General features: G+C 38.1%; 1 protein-coding gene across 1 annotated transcript; it reads right to left on the bottom strand.

The window, feature by feature from the left end:
• Positions 1–259: 259 nt before the first annotated feature.
• Positions 260–14,326, bottom strand: LOC146362186 (vitamin D3 hydroxylase-associated protein-like). Its single transcript, XM_084922468.1, has 15 exons — positions 14,078–14,326; positions 13,001–13,114; positions 12,620–12,760; positions 12,156–12,289; positions 11,734–11,940; positions 11,608–11,648; positions 11,364–11,488; positions 10,008–10,133; positions 8,959–9,056; positions 8,661–8,760; positions 8,431–8,474; positions 8,293–8,332; positions 2,201–2,309; positions 1,625–1,770; positions 260–1,276 (listed from the first exon to the last, which is right to left on the bottom strand). The coding sequence occupies exons 1-15, from the start codon at positions 14,255–14,257 to the stop codon at positions 1,154–1,156; spliced, it is 1,728 nt and encodes a 575-aa protein (XP_084778594.1). The 5' UTR covers positions 14,258–14,326; the 3' UTR covers positions 260–1,153.
• Positions 14,327–14,571: the final 245 nt, after the last annotated feature.

Here is a 14,571-nt window from a genome sequence, read left to right as displayed (position 1 = left end):
CTGCGTTTCAATGGATGAATGAAGCATGTTAAATAAAGCACTTTGGCTGCTTACAGTAGAAGAGTGCTATATAAGAACCAGTTCATTTACCATTTACCAGATGGCTCCATGTGCTAATTACACATCTATTTACAAAATGTTAATTTTAAAGCTTTGACCAACCATGTTGGTCTACTACTTCCATTCATGAAATTTGCAAGGAAAATTGAACTAGTCATGACTCAACTTAAGCATTTTACCACTCATTTGTTATGATTAAAAGAAAAACTCCAAAATAGAAATCATCTGGTGAATGGCATGTTAAACAAAATGTATGTCTATTGTAAATCACTGCGCATTAACTGCACACGCAGTAACTTTTCATAGGGAAGGAGTTGATAATCAGTAGAGCTCACCTAAGAATAGCAGTTTTTAGTTTCAAAGTAATTCAGTGAGAGCTGCCAGGAGACGGTTACATGTCAGAAGGGAGCTGTCAACAGACAATTAGTGGACTTAAAAGTCTAAAGAAAACAAAAGAGCATTATTTAGCGGGTTTAATACACCTTACTGTGCTGAAGCATATATTACAGGGTAAATATCGGGCAGCAGAATCTACTTTGACCTCTCGAGTATGACGAGGACGAATGGTCCCCTAAAGTTTTCTCATTAAAATAGTATCAATATGTTTATCCTGACTGACAGCAGATGCTGATTTTTAACTTACTTCATTGCGTCCTCCAACTTTCTGTAACCCAGATATTGTATCATGAATATCTCCGTCATTATGACTGAATAAGAAGACACACACACACTCCTATACATATAAATTATGTCTGTTTTAATATCTTAGTGATTTCAATTTTTTAAAATGTACTGTTCCATTTATTAATGGCTGTATGTATTTATTTGTTCATTCCCTGTGAAGAACCTTTACATGTGATTTTGGCATAAAGAAATAAAACTGCCTTGACTTTAACCTGAATTTTAACTGTTAAAATGTATTTAAACTTTACCAAATAGTCAAGGCACAAAAATTGCCAGATTATATTTGTAAAAAAAGAGAATGCTCTGCTATTTATGAAAGATTCAGCTCTCATTTATAGGATCTACTCAAGTTAACTTGTTGCCTCTGAAGTCTGCAGCCTCTCCTGTGAGACTGAGAAAGAAAGCAGCTTTACTTCTTGCTTTCTTTGACCAGTTGTTCCACTTCCTTCATGAAGCGCAGGCAGAGCTCATCCTGCCACGGCAGAGCAACACACTGAACCGCCACAGGTAGACCCTCACCACCAGTCACTGCCTGAACACAAAAACACACTCCTGTCACTTAACGCTCAGCAGCTGGACCGCAGTCTTCTGCCTCGAGCTGACTAACAAATTGTGGAACATTTAATAAAGTTCATGTATAACTGAGATTCAATAAATTAAAGAACCACAAGAAAAAAAATGTCTCAATCGTCTGATCTGGTTTAGCTCTTGGTTCCATGTAGGATAGATGGGCCTACCCACCACCACACCTGAAATCTTCCTGTGTGTAGTCAGTGTAGTTGAAAGTTGTATTCATTTGTTTAGAAATTTTGAAACTGCATGAAAAACTGGTCTCACAGTAAATGTGTTCAATCTGTCTCCCCTCACTGGTATGTGTTACCTCTTTGAAGGACTCGTCTAAACTGTCCTGATAACAGCCCTTATAGTGCTTGAGTTCCTCCTCATCCTTCGCAGTCACTGTGGAAACAGTGACTACACCCGCAGGAAATTTTAAGAGATTGTAGAGCATCGTGCAACTGACAACAGCTGAAATAACAGAAAATACAAGTAGATTAGTTATGATGAAATATTTTAAGACAGATTCACTTTTCTTTAGCCCTTCAAAATTCTGTTGCTCTTTAATTAACAAGTGATTTATTTAGTGTAACAGTGCCTTTATATTATTATTTGTCCAAATGTTCTAATCTACAGGTGACTTTCCTAATTGACTAATGTCTGGAGATATTGTTTTTCTTCACTCTCTGCCTTTTTTAATCATGCGTGTTAGCACTAGAGAAGGGCAGCAATCCTAATTTTTTATGAGATAATTTTTATGTGATCCCAAATCCCAGGAACTATGCTGCCACCTAGGAGCATTTCATACATCCACAAACTTATCCTGAGATTACAATAATGAAAAAAAAGAGAGAGATAGATGGACAATAATGCTTTTTTTTTAATACTCAGTATACCATACTTGGAACTTTGTCAGCGTGCAATAACCTGCTGGCTGGCCCTATCATGGGGGACAACAGCACATCGATATTGCAGCTCCTCCAATGTGCTATTGTCTCTTGAATATAGTCCTAAAGAAAAAACAGGAAATTTTCTTGATCCTTTATACAACTGCGATTCCAAAACATTTGGGAGACTGTGTAAAATGTAAACAAAAACAAAATGCAGTGATTTACAAATTTTGAAATATTTAAACTGAGAAATTTTAATATCTATCCATCCATTTTCTTCCACTTATTCAGGGCCGGGTCACAGGGTTAGCAGCCTAAGAAGCAAAGCCCAGACCTCTCTCTCCCCAGCCACCTCCTCTAGTTTATCCGAGGGAACAACGAGGCCTTTCAAGGCTAGCCAAGAGAAATAACCTCTTCTGCATGTCCTGGTTCTACTCTGAGGTCTCCTCCTATGTTGATCTGTGGAACCAGCACTCCAAAACAGGAACTCTAGATAAATAGTCTAGTCTCTGATCTTATGAGTATTACACAGCAGGCAGTGCAGGGCTTGGATGGAACCGATGGCTGAGGGGAACTGCACAGTCCTTCTTGAGGTTGGAAGCAATGGGAATGGGATAATGGGATAACCTTTTATAATTCAGACATACAAAACAAACAAACAAATATATACGCATACACATATACATAGATAGCTGAATATATATATGTACACACACACACACACACGGGCGTGCACACACACATATATGACATGAAATCACTTGATCATCACGTCCAAAATGGAGTAGTATGTACATACTTATTAATCCCTACCTCGTGCTTAGCAATCTATTGATTTACAGTAATCATCATTTCTTCCCCCCAGCTCTTATATACACTTGCTCTGTTCAAATTTAGTAATAACTAGTTTTTATCAAACCATGTTTTTAACTGAATCATTTCTTGTGTGACAATTTTCAAGATCTGCTCTGAATGCGCCCTAATGCAGTAAGATAAAATGGAGCATTGTGACGTTAAAGGAGCTGTGCTTCAGCGGGTTTAGAGGTATTTGGAAAAATTGGGAAAATTGGTGGATTTTCATTTAGAGTGTGCAGACATTGTTTGTAGAGTCCTACAAAGGTCCGTATTGGGATCAAAATTGTTTATCCTGTACATCAAAGACATATCAAGTAATATTTCAATATTTCACGATTAATTTTATCAAAAGCTTTTTTGGATCAATGAAAACTCTGTGCATTGTCTTGTTATATTGTGTTTTGTATCTATGTTATTAGTGATGTTTTCAATTAATTCCAGTAATGCCATAGTTGATTTGTTTGATCTGAAACCATACTGAGTCCATTAATATTTTATGTTTATCAACGAATTGCCCATAGCCTCACGAAACCCTGCTTGTTAATGAAAACCTTTTCCAGTATTTTGGAGAATTGTGAAAGTCTGTACATGTAATTTGTGATTTCCATTTTTGTACAATTGTATCACTTTTGTGATGGTAATGCACCAGTTTGTAGAGAGAATTCGCACATTTATACTTAAAGCTTTAGAGATACCATCAATAGTTTATTTAACAATTTTTGTATCACGGCCATTAAAGTCTGTAGAAGTTTGATTTTGTGGTTTCCCAACAATGTCCATGATTTTCTTTTCTTCCACAGGTGATACAAACATTGACGTTTGTCTGCTCTCGCTGCAAAACTTCTATCAGTCTGGTCCAACACTTACAAAGAATCTTTTAAATTCATGAACTACTTCACCAACATCACTAATATTTGTATCCTTATTAATACCCTATTACACAGGGTAATTTAAATGCCTCCCTGTCCTGGTCATTGTGTCCTTGGGCAAGACACTTTACCCTACCGCCTACTGGTGTTGGCCAGAGGGGCCGATGGTGGGATATGGCAGCCTCGCTTCTGTCAGTCTGCCCCAGGGCAGCTGTGGCTACAACTGTAGCTGCCTCCACCAGTGTGTGAATGCGAGAGTGAATGAATAGTGGCATTGTAAAGCGCTTTGGGTGCCTTGAAAAGCGCTATATAAATGCAATCCATTATTATTATTATTATTATTATTATTATAATGGTGTTTAATGGTTTCCAAATCCCTGTTAATGTTTTTCTTCATGTCTAATAAATTTGCACAAGTTTTGTTTTTACATAACCTCAAAATTTAATTTAATTTATTTAATTTACATTTTGTTATATTTATTTTCAGCCCCTTTTTGCTTCTATACTTTTTAATTTCATATGGTATTTTTATGGTATATATGGTATTTTTCTTTTTACGTGCATTTTGTAATCCTATTGTGATCCATGGGCAAACTGCATATTTTTCTTTGTTGCAGTATTGCTTTATTAGTCAATGCCTGTCATATAATAATTTAAATTTTCCTAAGAATGTCTCATAAGCTTTATCAATATCCCTTTCCTTATACACTACCTCCAAATTTCCCCTCAAGTAGGTCACTTTTAAATGCATTCATGGACTCCTCTGTTCTCACCTGTTTTATTTTAATTTATTCTCCTGTTTGTCGTTACTATGATTGTTGTCATATACTGGAAAAAACGCACAATGATCACTGATGTCACTAATTAGAAGGCAATTTTGTTTTCTGATTCATTAGTTAAGATACAGTCTATTAATGTTTTTCTGGACTTATCACATCTGTGTTGAAATCCCCATAAATAAAAAGAACTTTTTGGTTTGATTTTGTATCCATCCACTCCTTAAATGCTGGTTTACCTTAAAACCTTAGATGGTTTTCTATATATGTTGTCCACCAACATAGTCATTTTTTCTACCACCTTGTAAATTTTCTGTTCACAATAGGTATCTCATATCCATACCTACTGCATCTTACCTACATACCTTATGATTCTGTCTTTACTTTTCACCCACTTTTAACTAGAGCAGAGGTTACTTCATTAACATCACTTCATTGCATTCTCTACTTTTCTATGTTGCACTTTAACATGATTTATCAAACATTCTATCACATATGAATATTAAATCACAATATGAATATACTTCCGTACACAGTTTATGCTATTTTTCTTCACTAGGATTTATTAATAGCTCAATGACATATGAATATTAATTTCAACGCGATTTTCATCAACTTATTCACATAGGACTGCTTTTCTTACTTTTTATTTATAACTATGCCAATAACAATATACACAATATAAGTGTTTTTTTTTTTTTTTTAAATCACACATGTTAAAATCTGACATTCTCTTGTTTACTTAGTCAATTTGACCAAGACAGGCTCTGGGCTGTGTGCCATGTTTGCATACCCCCTCGGTACAAATAACACCAACAAAGACACACACACACACACACACACACACGCACACACACACACACACACACACACACACACACACACACGCCCTTGTTCCCAAATATTTACTTTTCTGTGACCCTCAGGCTGCAGAATAATCACTCTTCTCTCTGGGTGGTGGGTCTGGTATTCTTGGCCATTGGTCCCTGCTTCTCTCCCAGCTTGGATTGTTTTTGTGACGCAGTCTTCTTTTTTTATTTTTATTGTTCTTATCATTTTCACTGGGCTCCATAAACTACAGAGTTTGTGACCTTCCGATCTTGCCTAATTTGGCATGTGGGAATGCAGATCTGCTGCTGTCTGCCAGTGGCTCTCTGTCTCAACTTACTGGCTACATGGCCCAGTGTGTCATAGACCTGCCCCAATTTCCACATGAACTCTTCTGCTCTTCTGCTTTTTTGTCCATCAAATGAGGGATTTTCTCCACTGATGTGCAGATATCTTCTCCCACCTGCAGACATTACGCAGGGTGACCCATGCCTCCTGAGTCACTATCTCTTGGGCCCCCAGATAGAGGCCACATGCGGGCCACTGTGATGACGTTATTCTGCTCCAGCACCAGTTTCTGTGGGTCTATACACCAATTTCTTGGCTGGAGCCTCCCTCGATTTGGCTTCTGTGGACTGCTTCAGCCACCTTCTCCTTCAAAAAATGCCATTCTCGCCCTGGATTGGTTCCCTGAAGGCCCTCTTCTATACTAATTTTCACATTTGCATCCCCCACTCTCTTGTCCCCTCTTCCTCTGCGTAAATTCACTCAGTGTTGTTGACCTTGAACCTTTCTCTCTCTGACTTTTCACCCACTTTTATCTCTGAGGTATCTATGAGGTAGAGGTTACTTCATTAAAATCGCTTTATTACATTTTCTTCTTTTCTATATGGATATTAAATCACACATGAAAATACTTCCCTTCATGTTTAACTCAGTTTATGCTATTTTACTTGACCAGGATTTAACATTAGCTCAGTCAGATATGAATATTAATTTCAACATGACTTTTGTCAACTTCATCAAACAGGGATACTTTTCTCACTGTATCTTCCACATGTTACAATTTGACATTATCTGAATGTTTGCTTTGTCATTCTGACCAAACATTAAGACCTCGGACAAGATCTGGGCTGCGTGCTGTGTTTGCTTTCCCCAAATAATCTCAGCACAGAAGCACATACACACACGCCAAAGGGTCGGGAGGTGGGGTATTAGAACCACTTCATTACTCAACTACATTTCTCATTCAGCATATTAAGTTTCACTTGCACCTTTTTGAATGTTTTTAATTTTTTCGTGAAAAACATTACCTTATTTTGTTTTTGATGACAACAAAAACAGACCTAAAAAAGGTGTAAGGGGGTCAACAAAAGCCAAAAGATATGTGAAAAAAGAGAAATAAAGAGCTGGATGAAACTGATGCAGCTAATTAGGTCAGTATCATGACTCTGATGGAAAAATAAAGTATTTCAGAGAGGCAGAGTTTCTCAGAAGTAAAGAAAACTGCATCTACATATTACAGAACAATTTCAAAATAATATTTGTCAATGTAAAATTGACAAACAAAAAGACTTTTAACTATCTCATTATCTACAGTACATTATCATTAAATGATTCAGAGACTCTGGTGAAATCTCTCTGTGCAAGGGACAAGGCCAAAAGTTTGTGTTTGTGAACTTTGGGCCCTTGGGCAGCAGTGCATTAAAAACAGGGATGATTTTGTCATGGAAATCATTGCTTTGGCTCAGCAACATTTCCAGATATCACTGTCTGCAAACACAGTTCGCCATGCTATCCACAAATGAATCTTATGTGTTGTCTCTATAAGATCACTCATCTGCCTGCTGTCCTGGATGTTTGGCTGCTAATCTTTGTTATATAACTTTTTCTTTCCACACTGCCAAACTCAGTGTCGACAGCGTTGTTCTAGTTCACTCATCTTCTAGCCTGTCCACTCAGAGCTCCATGCAAGCCTCCAGCTTCATCTTCACCACTACCATACTCTACTTCTAATTCCTATCACCTCTAAGATTCTGCTATGATGGGTCAATCGCTAAACCAGTAGCTGAACTCTGTATCTCAGTAAATCATGTTCAATTCTTCCAAATGAGCTGTCGCTATTGAAATACAGCCTAAAGCTCTAAAGCTCATGCAAACGGGAATTCATATATGAACATAATCCATAAACACCACCACCACCTTCTTTGGGCCAAACCTCTTTAGAATGGACTGACACAAAGTAAAAGACTGTTTTGTGGCCAGACAAATCAAAATTTGACATTAGTTTTGAAAAACATGGATGCGGCATCCTTCAGACTAAAGAAAAAGGAACCATCTGGCTTGTTATTAGTGCTCAGTTCAAAAGCCTGCTTGTTTCAGCGCCATGGCATTGGCAGCTTGCATATCTGTAAAGACACTTTTTAATGCTGAAAGTTGTGTACAGGTTTAGGTTTAGAGGAACATAAAACTTCCATTAGAATGATATTTTCTTGCTGAAGATATTTGAGCAAGTCAATGCTAAAGTGTATATTGCAGCTATTACAACAGCATGGCTTTGTAGTAGAAGAATCATTTTTCTGAACATGGTATACATTATTTTTTCAGTTTGAATATTAGATTTGTTTTCTATGTGCTATTGTGGATAAATATAGGTCGGTAAGATTTGCCAATCATTGCATTCTGTTTTAATTTACATTATACACAGTGTCCCACCTCTTTTGAAATTGTACTGTGATACTCAACCATGCATCATTAGTTGAAAGTTAAAGTTACCTCAACAGCAGCATGTTGCTTCCACAGATCGGAAACAGATCTAAAAAATAAAGCATTATTTTGTGACTTTGCCCATCACATGTATTATATGAAAAAAGAATCATGTACAGATGATGAATTTCAACAATACTTTCTCACCGAACTCCACAAATAGCACTCATGTTGGAAGACAGACGAGGTGACTGCAAAAAACAAGTGAACGTTATTGACTGGCCTGCACAAAGCCATGGCTTTAATCCCATTGAAAATCTGTGAGTTTAAACATTCTGGCACTTTACAACATAGGCTCTATCAGATAAAAGTTCCAAGATTATGTTCAGTCCTGTGCTTGAATTTACACATGTTTGTCACCAAATGAGAAAACTCACCACAGGTTTTAGTAGGAAGGAAAGGATTTTCTTAAACCACTTAGGGAGCGAGTGCATAAAAACCTGCCGCTTCAGAGAAGGGTCCAGAAGTCCCCCTTTCCTAAAATGAAATGAATTATTTACACACACAAAATAACTGTGTTGACACTTAATGACATGTAATGATTTTAGTATTCTACAGTATTTTAGTTTATCATGCTAGCACCTGCAACTTAGCACTGAAAAAAAATCATACATTTATTAGATGTTTTAAGTTCATGAGAAGTGATTAGATGAATTATTAAAAGGTACAACTCACAGTTTTTGTAGAAGGGTGGTAGCACCATCTGCATATGCACCCTTTATTAATAGCTCAGGAACAATTTGGCTGATTTTCAGTGGAAAGTAAGGAACCAACTAAAGGCATAAAAGAGAACATTAAAGATGTATGGCTCATATCAAATACTAGGCAGTGATTATTAGTGTGTGTGTGTGTGTGTGTGTGTACATATTTAGACATCTTTGTGAGGACAGAAAATTGGCACGCGACTATACTTGTGGGGACCAACGGTCACTTATGGGGACAATTTGACCCGTCAGTGTATGAGTTACTGACGGGTCAAATTGACCCCAACAATATCTATGTAAAATAAACATGCAGAGAGATTTTATTAGTTCATTACACTCTTTAAGCCAAGCAGAAGAAGTTTTATATAAAAAAAATACTTTTAACAATTTTTTTGATTTTTTAGATGGCTTAACTTTTAAAAGGGTCAGTTTGGACACTGTCTCAGCTGAACTCTGGACACGCACACACATACACATACACTGATATGCACTCACTCATCCCCCCTCCCTTTCCAAACGCCTTCGATGCTTGTTCCCTCCTGGGAACACAGCGGGTCTGGGCCCGCGCTGGAATAATAGCGCAGGGCAGGATGGCTGCTGCGTTTGCTTCGGATTACTCTTCACCCCCTACCCAACCCTGTGGCTTGTCACGTGTTCCATAATGTTGTGCTGTGGACATTTATGTGCTTTTTGTGCAGAGGAGTTTTTTTTGTTTCCTGTTCTCATGCTGTCCTCGCAGGAGCCCAGCATGAGTAGAGGTCTCTTTTTTTCCTCTTGTACTTTCCCATTGTAGTGTATATTTCAGTGTTTTTCTGTAACGCTACCGATCTCCGACCTGTATCCCCATGTGATGTCTGTGTTGTGTGTGTAAGATCGGGGGGGGTCCCATTTCACAGCAGGGCAACGTGCACGTGGCGAATAAAGCCTTGATTGATTGATTGATTGATTGTCCTGTAACATAACAGGGGGTTCATAACAATTCAGGACAGTAACGATTACATGTGTGTGGTGACGTCTTACTGTGTGTCCCGCTTGCTCTAACAGAGCTTTGACCTCTCTGACACCTCGGACCATGCTTGGAGACGGTTGCAAGTAGCCATCATTTTCCAAATAACCAATCCTAAGAGGTCTGGAGCTTCTGTATATCTGTAGATGAGGACAGAATTATTAGCCCACCAAAGAAAATTTCAGCTTTTTAAAAGTATTCCCAAGTGCTGTTAAGAAGAGCAAGGGATTGTTAACACGTTTTTTTCCAAGCATCTTAATTTTATTTTGGATGGTTACATTATTTTACTTTGGTCTTTGTTTAAACTCACAGATTTTCAATGGGATTAAAGCCATAGCTTTGTGCAGGCCAGTCAATAACGTTCACTTAACAAGTGGGAGGCACATATGCAAACTGCTGTAATTCCTACACCGTTCACCTGATTTGGATGTAAATACCCTCAAATAAAAGCTGACAGTCTGCAGTTAAAGCACATCTTGTTTGTTTCATTTGAAATCCATTGTGGTGGTGTATAGAGCCAAAAATGTTAGAATTGTGTCGATGTCCCAATATTTATGGACCTGACTGTATGCAGGGTTATAGCGAATGTTTTCTTTGAGATTACAATTCCAGGCTTGGTTAAGACATTCCCTAGTGTCTTGGCTAAGGTCTTTAGACATATTTCTCACTAGTTTTCTTCCCAGAATCAATGAAATCTTTCAGTTTTCACCTCTGCCAGGCTTGTTCTGTACTCTGTGGCTCTCTTTGAATTTCTTGATACTTCTGACTCCACATTGTGACACTTGGAAATGCTGTGATAACTTTGTATAACCATCTCATCCTTTGCAAGGATTAACAATTCTTTTTCTCAAGTCTAAAACTTTATTTATGTATTTATTTGCTTTTTTTTTACATGACACTTTCTCAACAGCACAAACCCTTCCTGAGGTTTTTGTACTGTAAATTGGAAAATAGCCCTCAGTTTTAACTTGACTTGAAGAGCTTTGAACATTACAAATGCAATGACTTTTAAAAAGGTCAGCTTTTCCGGGGGTTATTATATTATTGGCCCAGGTTAATTTTGTTGTATTTCTGCTACAGTTCAAAGATTGTGTGTAAACAGAAATAGTGTATGTGTTCAAAAGAAAACCGGTATATTTAGAAATGGTGAAAATGTTGAAAATCCTTTGCTCTCATAAAAAAAAGCACTTGGAAATGTTATAGGAAGACTATTAACTTTGTCCTTTAGAACTTCGTCTTTTAGCATAGAGAGATGTGTTAAGAAAATTAACTTGATTAATTTCTAGTTTCTAATATCTATGAATGATCTGAAAATATATAGAAAAGATGATCATCAACAGAGGACATGAATCCCACAGTACAGGACACACCTCCATGTTAAAAGGTAATGGTGGAACAGTGGGGTCCAAAGAAAACATGTGGTCACAAAGAAGTGCCTGCATGCACAGAGCCAGGCTGTCCACATCTCTTGCCATGGGTCCAGGAGATGACGACACTAGTTTAGTAAGAAGCATAAAGCAAATGTTTTGAACAAAATGTTCCAGAAAATTTGTGTAATATTATTAGACACTGGTTATATATAATCTGCATTTACTTCATGTGCTAGTTCCTTACCTGACTTTTGTCCTCGACAAATTGAACGAAAACCCTGTAAACTGTTCATTATCCAAAGGTGTTAACAAATAAAGAAACCTTAACTCATCAATTTACAATCATTTTCTATGACTAAAAAGGATCTACCTCAGTCGGTGAGCAGTTGGCTTGAAACCACAGATTCCACAGAATGAAGACGGAAGACGGATACTGCCACCTAGATCAGTGCCTATACCAAGCAGGGAGCCCCCTCCCCCAATGAGAGCCCCCTCCCCACCAGATGAACCACCAGGAGTCTTCTGGGGGTTATGAGGGTTCACAGTCTGCCCGTAGATAGGATTACTGCAGTCATAGCTAAAGGTGGAGGCAGACAAACAAAGACAGGTTATGAGTCTTTACATAAAATACACACATGGAAGATGCAAATGGTACATGTATTGGTTCTTATATAGTGTGTTTCTACTCTATCAGGGGACTTAAAGAACTCTCCTCATTCACCCATGAGTACACAGAGTTTTTAACTGTGTTATAATTTGTTTTAAATTTGAATTCTTGATTAAAAAATGTACCTCATGAGGGCTTGGGCCAAGTTGGTTTTCACAAAGGGAATAGCTCCTTGTTTCTTCAGGACTTGAACAAGCACACTGTCCTTTTCAGCGGGCTGGTCCAGGTTAATGATCACACCACAAGAACAGTCATGATCCTTGTGATGTAAATTAAAGAACACGAGAGTGCATCAAAGACTACACAAATGCCATACCTTAATATTTTGAAAACCTGTAAGTGAAATTCAGAGATCATAAATAACATTATTATTAAGACCTTAATTCAGTTTCACATTTAGACCCACTCCTCCATGTCAGGTTTAGCTTTTTGCAACCAACTTGGCAATGGTGGAAAAGTTCACCTTGAGGTTGGACTCCAGAAAGCAATGGTTGGTGTCCTAGCTGCATTCGTCCATTATTATACTGCCTATAGCGTAACTGCCATTTGTTTGCACTACAAATACATTAATTTATTAAATTATTCTTACCTTAAATGCAAGATTTTCTTTGATGCTAACTGGAACTCCGTACAAGAGACCATCCTTGTTGGAGCCAACAGTTGTCAGCTGGTCCAAACTCTCCAGCAAAATTTCAGTGCAGCAGTTCAGCTTTTTGTTTACAGCCAGAGTCTGTTGGAAAGGAAATACGCGCAGAGAGATTCAGATGAACTTATTTACTTTAAAGGGATACTGATCTGTGTAAGCACTCTGTAAAATATTAAACTCTCACTGGAAAATAAAATAGATTACTTAGTGTTTATGCTAGCTAAAATAAACTGGTGTGTATATATTGTCTTTCAGTCAACCTTCAGATAGAAAGATCTGTGTTATGTTAGGCAGTGAACTCTTGTGTCATGCTGGATAATGAACCTTTTCCATGTAAGAGTAAAGCACATTGTCAGGGTTCAGTGAGCCGTCCTTCAGCTGCTGTGTCAGCTCAGACAGGGAGAGCTTCAGGATCAAAGCAGAGTCAGTCGTGGGATGCTAGAAGACACAGACCCACACAGAATCATTATGTTATAAAAATTTATAAAGCTGTAAGAAAGAAAGAAAACCACATCAGTGTATAGATTCAGGACTCCTACTTCCTGTACTTCTGCACAATTGTAAAGTGTAGAAGTAAATTTAAATCTAATTTGATATACAAAGAGGTGTTTACAAAGGTTATAAAGCTAGTTATGTAGCTATTTGGTGGTTACGTGTTTTGATATTTACATGTTTACACGTTTGAATGTTTAGACATGCATGTTCAAACCAGTAATAAGTATGTGTTATATCTACCTAGTTGTTTTCCCTGTTCTGATCTGAGTTTAAGATTTCCTGGCTTCTGAGAGGCCAGTGAAGTATTCATGAGAGCGGTACACAGGAAGTGTGAGTTGTTGCGGTGTGCGGAGAGTAAAGAGGCTGCTAAAAAGTTATCCGTCTCCATCTTGCTGTTCCTAATTATTCAGAGAGATTCCAAACCATCTAGTGAGCCCTCGCGTTACACAATCACCAGATTTCTACAGTGGCCCCTAGAGACAAAGCATGTACAAACTCCAAAACACTTAAAAATTCCAAATAGCACGCACAAACTCCAAAACACGTACAAAATCCAAAACTTTTGTAAGTGTTTTGGATTTTGTACGTGCTTTGTCTCTAGGGGCCACCACAGATTTCAATCCAACAGAGCAACTTCAGGGTGAGGTGGAACAGGAGACGTGCAGCTGACAAACCGCGTGTGTGAAGTTATGTGTCAACTTGGGCCAACAAAACAAATCCAGAAGAGCAGCATAATATTAATGTGTTTTTAAGTTTTTGTATGCATGTTGACAACAAAAAGTGTCAGTAATTTGGAAATTAATAACTAAACCTCCGCCAGGCTTAAACTAAAAGCACATAATTTGTTTTGATTTCTATCTAAAGAAAAAGTTAAACATTTCAGTGTTTAAAGCTCTGAACTCTCACCGACTGTTTGTACCGGAGCACCGCCTGCTCTGCGCGCTGCAAGCTCTCATCTCTCCATTTTCTGGCTCTCTTGATCTTTTCCTCCGCCTGTCGGAGGCTGTTGATCTTTTTCACCCGCACAACCAGGTATCCCACAATGCAGGCAACACCAGTGAGCAGAGCCGCTGTCCAGTTGTCCATCTTCACTCTCTTAATAAACAGGCTTTCGTCTTTGTCCTGGGGCTGCAAAATGCAAAAATCCAAGTGGACCTAACACACAGCTTTTTAAACACGACAGGCTATCTTGTTTTAGCTGTGGGCGTGTTGTGCATGTACCTTGCCTTAATTTAGGGGTGGACAGTTAATTTACCCGACGCACCTCGGGGCCAATTGAAGCACCGCTGCGCACTGTACCATACTGGCAGCCCATTCTAGCCCATTCGTTCATTTTCATTGCCGACACTGTAATACCCAATCAAATCTCTTAATGACACTTGGGCCTCTCCTACCTTCGC

Source organism: Perissodus microlepis, chromosome 23 (genome assembly GCF_051167445.1).
Source record: "Perissodus microlepis isolate ML-2025 ecotype Zambia chromosome 23, ASM5116744v1, whole genome shotgun sequence".
In the NCBI taxonomy this organism is placed as follows: Eukaryota; Metazoa; Chordata; class Actinopteri; order Cichliformes; family Cichlidae; genus Perissodus; species Perissodus microlepis.
This window is presented reverse-complemented; position numbering and strand designations above follow the sequence as displayed.

Bases quoted from the DNA above. Each gene is read 5' to 3' on its own strand.
- LOC146362186 (XM_084922468.1), bottom strand. From the start codon at position 14,257: ATGGACAACTGGACAGCGGCTCTGCTCACTGGTGTTGCCTGCATTGTG. The intron at 8,761-8,958 runs GTGAGTTGTACC...ATTTCATTTTAG, and splicing joins ACCACCCTTCTACAAAAACT to GAAAGGGGGACTTCTGGACC. The intron at 8,333-8,430 runs GTGAGAAAGTAT...TTTATTTTTTAG, and splicing joins AGTGCTATTTGTGGAGTTCG to ATCTGTTTCCGATCTGTGGA.